A 5,020-nucleotide genomic window follows, 5' to 3' on the forward strand; every position below is an offset into this window, starting at 1 on the left:
GGGGCCGGGCCGGGGACGCGCCGCCCCGCGGGGCCCTGCCCGCGGGAGGGAGGGGGCGCTGGGAGCCGGGGGCGGCCGCGGGGCAGCGATGCTGGATGGCAGTGGCCCCGCGTTGGTGCTGACCGTATCCTTCCCTTCCAGGTACTAGTGAATATCGGCAGCAACTTCGACTCGGAGCGGAGCACTTTCATCGCGCCCAGGAAAGGGATTTACAGTTTCAATTTTCACGTGGTGAAAGTGTACAACAGGCAAACCATCCAGGTCAGCCCCGAGCGCCGTCGCCCGGCTCCGCGGGCTCCGCGGGAGGGAGCGGAGGGGTCGGCGGCCCGGCGGGGACGGGGCCGTGCGGGCGGTGGGGCGGGACGTGCTCCTGAGCCGCCGGGGGAGCGCAGACCTGCAGCGCTTCTCCGCTCGAGGGGCCGGTGCCCAAGGGGCCGCGGAGCCCCACCGGGCCTCCGCCTGGCCCCTGTCCGCATGAGCCGTCCCGGGATGGGAGGTGATCGGCCGTCTGCTGCCCCCTCGCAGCTTGTCCGGGCCCTCGGACTGCCCAGTGCCGCGGAGCGCTGGCGAGAACATCCCTACACAGAGCCCGTAGAAACCGCGGCCCCTGGCGGGCTTCTCACCCACTCTCCTGTGGCAGAAGGTTTCATAGGGATTGGRGTTCAGAGAGGCATCTGTGGCATGGAAACGATAATGAATCTGTGCGTGCCTATGCAGCTATATGTCGATGAACCCTGTACAAACCTCCTTTTTCTATGGGGTTCGATGCATAGGCTCCAGGTAGGGTTAGTAAATTACCGACCTGAATCCAGGTAGCATAACCAAGACAGGAAATCTGACTGTATAACGATGCACATTGCAAAGGTGAATGGACAGCTACATAGCACCGTTGTGGTGTAAGTGGCTTAACACCTTTAGAGTGGGCAGGTAACCTTTTATTAATGTGGSGTATGCAGTCCGGGGATCATTAACGCGAGCTTAGGAGCTTAGCACAGCTTATTGACTGTGTTGTGGCATATTGTCTTTGCTGCCTAACAAAGGAAAACTACCCCTTGAATACACTTCAAAGGCCCTGACTCCAGCGGCTGTGGCTCTGCTCCTCGCTGTCTCTGAGGTTTCGCATAAAGCCATCTTTCAATAAGTACAAGCAGACCTCTTTTCATAGCCTGAAAAYACAGGCACCCTATTGAAATTCTCCAAAATAGGATCAATGTCCTGCTTTATATGCACCGGGTGTTTTGATGTGCTTGTCGGTCTAAAACAGTGGTGAAAGACTTTTTACTTTGGAGTACATACATACCTTAGCTGGGTTTAGATCGGTAATTCTTTTTTATGGGGCTGGAGTTTCAGCTGTCAAAAGAGGCCTTTTCTTAACTAAGCATTTCGCCTGCTAGGCGAGTCCCATTGGTGTCATTGTCTGACTTTAATTGACAGAGGGCTTTGTTTTATCTTGCTCTTTAGGTGAGTTTGATGCTAAATGGGTGGCCAGTGATTTCTGCCTTTGCAGGAGACCAAGATGTGACCCGAGAAGCTGCTAGCAATGGAGTCCTGATTCAGATGGAGAAAGGAGACAGAGCTTATCTAAAACTGGAGAGAGGAAACCTGATGGGAGGCTGGAAGTATTCAACATTCTCTGGATTTCTAGTGTTCCCGCTTTAAATCACTTCTCATCCAAGAAAAGGGAGAGATCTCTTACAAATTCCCAAGTCAAAGCTGGGTTTGAAGAGTCATGGACAGCAGACTTTTTACATTCAAATATTAAAGAAGCTTAATCCTGCTTAGGTTTGTGTACATCTGCTTTGAAGAATTACTACTTATTTTTGTTGTGTTGCAGCCAACAGGCGGGAGACACTATAATTGATCAAACCCCCATTTATATTCTTCTCTCTCCTCCCACAAAATTAGTTCCCATCTCTGTGTCATTGGTGTAATCTGCCATTGTTCCCCCATGGCTTCTGCCTCACACAAGTAGACTTTAGATATTTTCATTGTCCTTTACAGCATATTTTGTAGTTTTGTTTTTAAAACATGKTAATCTTGACTCTTTCTCTGAGTTTAACTTTTAAAAAAAGAAAAAAAGCAAAGTATTTTTTGAATACATGGATGCCATGATGGAAGGGAAAATGCAATTCTTGCTGTGTACTGGCTGGCAAAAGGAAAAATTTCTACATGAAGAACTATCCACAGCCAAGGCTGACTAGAGTATTTCAATATTTCTATGTAATTCTGAGTGATTGTGAAATTTAAGGCTGCTAAATGTTTTGATGCTTGTTTTGCTCTTGTACAACGTGGCCCAACTAAACGCCAGGAAGTATATTGAACTTTTACTATTACTCTGTAATATATGTGTGAATATCGAAAATTAATTTTTGCTTTAATTCAATAAAGTTTAAATGGGACTTTTATTTTTCTTAACCAGAAATAAGGTTTCTCAATGCAGGTGCCGGGGGGAGGAGGCTCGGCGGGGTCCCGGGGCTGCTGCAGGGGGCCCGGCTTTGGGGGTGCAGCCCCCTGGCTCCCCCTGCCCCGCGGGCAGTGCCGCCAGCCCGAGCGGACCCGTCCATAGGAGGAAGTTTCACACCATCTCTGATATCCACTTATTTGTAGCATTTATCTGTATTATATTCATTAAACCAGATCGCATTTTATACGGCCGCCTAAAAACACCTGACCATGTGCACTCGATGCTGGTACTATTGATTCGCAGGTATTATTTGTTTACCGTCTTTTGAAGATATAAATGCTATAATTTTGCAGTACTCGAAGAGATTACTACTTTTATTAAGAGGTGCGTACCGAGGATTTCGATTGTATCTAAACTTTAACGTGAAATAAATCGGTGAAACGACCCCCGGGCTGTGTGCGTGGCGCGGCGGCGGCCGGCGCGGGGCTGCCCCGGCTGCGGCACCAGCGGAGCCGCACGAATCCCCGGCTCCCGGGAAGGAATTTAATTAGCTCCAAGAAGGGGGGGATTAATATGAGCACAATAAGCAACGCTTCTCGCTTTATTCACAGGTTCTGCCCTGGAAACMGACCGGCGGGGCGGGCGGGGACGCGCTCCGCGGAGGGGCGGCGGCGGGGAGCAGGGTCGGCGTGAGCCGGGATGGCCGCGGCCCTTGGCCTCTGGAACACAGCGGCCTGCTGTCAGCTCCTACTCCTCTGTCACCCTGGGGTGCAGGGGCCAAAACGCCTTCTGGCCCCGCGGYTGCCGCCTGGCCCAAGTGATTCGCGCCCTGCAGGAGCAGGGAAGGCGGGGGCCGGCCCTCAAGGCCCGCCAGCAGCTCGCCGGGAGCCTCGGCACCTGCGGCCGCGGGCCAGGAGCCGTGCGAGGGAACAACTGACATTTACCAAGGAGGAATAGTGATGGAAGGCAGCCGGACTGTGTTCACCTGGAGTTACACACTGCTCAAGACAACCTACACGTCGCATTCTCCGGCCGCATGCCCCTCTCTCAATACAAGATTCCTCACTGCTCTCCCCGAAGCCTCTCACGGCTCGCCGCCTCCGTCCCGCCCGGCTGTCAGCCCCGCTGCCCCTTCGAGCCCACCGGCGCCCGGAGTATGGTCAGGGCGAGCGGAGCCGTCCCTGCTTGCCGTGACCGCGGGGAGTGGGCATGGGGAGGGGGGGGGAGCGGGAGAAATGGGGTGGGGGGAACAAAAATAACTGGGTTGCAAGAGAAAGGACAGCGGCCCCGAGCCCTCCCGCCTCATCGCGGAGCCAGGCAGCAGCTCCCGGCTGGGCCTGCCGCGGGGGATCCYGGCGATCGCCGCAGGTGCGGGGGCTGACGATGCTGATGCTTGTCTTTTGTCTTTTTTTTTTTTTCTCCCTCGTCTCCCTTAACGCGAAGCAAATAAACCCGCCACCTTCCGCTGAAAGTTTTCCCCTGGTTCTGAGGGTCTCATTAATATTGTGCAGCTGGAAATTACATTACTCCGATCGCAGCAAATCGCTGCTCTGCGGCTGTTACAAAACGCCGCCGTGGCCGCTTGAAACAGCCTCSTGTTCTCCGCGCCCGCGCAGCGAGCCCCCCACCCCGCTCAGTGATGCTCCCCGCAGCGACCTCGGGGCCGCCCGGAGGCTGCGGTGTGGGCCGGGAGGTACGGAGACCTGGCTGAGGAGGTAAAGGCKCCGCCGCACCAAGCCCCCGTGGCTCTCGCCCGCCTCGCCGGGCCGGGGAGCCCTTGCTGGTATCCTGGGCGSGGGCCTGTCCGGGACTTSGCCCCGGCTCCCCRGAGGGGCGGGCGGGTCCCGCTGCCTCCCCGCCCCAGCSCGGCCCGGAACTCGCTCGGCCCCGGTGTGCGGATGTGCGGGCGGTGCGTCCGAGYGGCTGCTGCCCGGTGATTTACTTCAGCAGACGCGTTGTTTAAAAACAGCCCCTTTGTGCCGTCCCTGCGCCCCCGGCGGGCAGGGAGARGAAGGCCGTGAAGGTGCTCCCCGATCAGGCTGTGGGGCGGCCGGGGGGAGCTGTCCCTGCCGAGCCTCCCGCGGCCGGCGCTGCCCCGACGGGGCGAACAGGGCGCGGGGCAGCCCCAGGCCCGCCGGTCGCACCCACTTGCAGCCCTCGCCATCTCAGCGCGTGGCCGGTGCCTTGGCCCCGTCTTTATGACAGGGAAATGTTAAATGAGCGCTGGTTGCACCCGCTCGGAGCCCGTTCTCGTCCTTCAAACCGCCCGCCGCCCGGCAAGGCCGCTTTCCTGCCTGGGCAGCGCAGGGCCCTGTGAGGCGCAGGGCCGCGGGCGGGTCCTRGGCGGAGAACGGGCTCCGAGCGGGTGACCAAGCCCAAGAAACTGCACCCAGGAGCCGTTTGAAGCGGCGGAGCCGGACAGGCCCCGGAGACAGACAAGGGGGCGGCTTTGCCCGGTCGGTGGGCAGCGGGCGGGAGCCAAGGACGGGCACCCACACCGAGGGGTTCTGCGCAGGGCGGCCCTGTCCCCTCAGGGCTCCGGCGGCCTCGTCCCCCGCGGCCGAGGCACTGCTGGGCTGCTGCGGGCACGGGGCCGCGCTGCCCCTTAAATGAGCA

At 57.6% G+C, this 5,020-nt stretch overlaps 1 protein-coding gene across 1 annotated transcript in view; it reads left to right on the top strand.

Moving 5' to 3' along the window:
- CBLN1 (cerebellin 1 precursor) overlaps window positions 1-2,405 on the top strand; it is a 3,524-nt gene extending 1,119 nt beyond the window's left edge. The window contains exons 2-3 of the mRNA XM_057375655.1: window positions 103-261; window positions 1,462-2,405. Coding sequence (XP_057231638.1) covers window positions 103-261; window positions 1,462-1,659 — 357 coding nt within the window. The 3' untranslated portion in view covers window positions 1,660-2,405. The remainder of the gene's footprint in view (window positions 1-102; window positions 262-1,461) is intronic.
- The last annotated feature ends 2,615 nt before the right edge of the window (window positions 2,406-5,020 follow it).

The sequence above is a fragment of the Malurus melanocephalus genome, unplaced genomic scaffold, assembly GCF_030028575.1.
Source record: "Malurus melanocephalus ecotype Western Australia unplaced genomic scaffold, MMel_1.1 scaffold_254, whole genome shotgun sequence".
In the NCBI taxonomy this organism is placed as follows: domain Eukaryota; kingdom Metazoa; phylum Chordata; class Aves; order Passeriformes; family Maluridae; genus Malurus; species Malurus melanocephalus.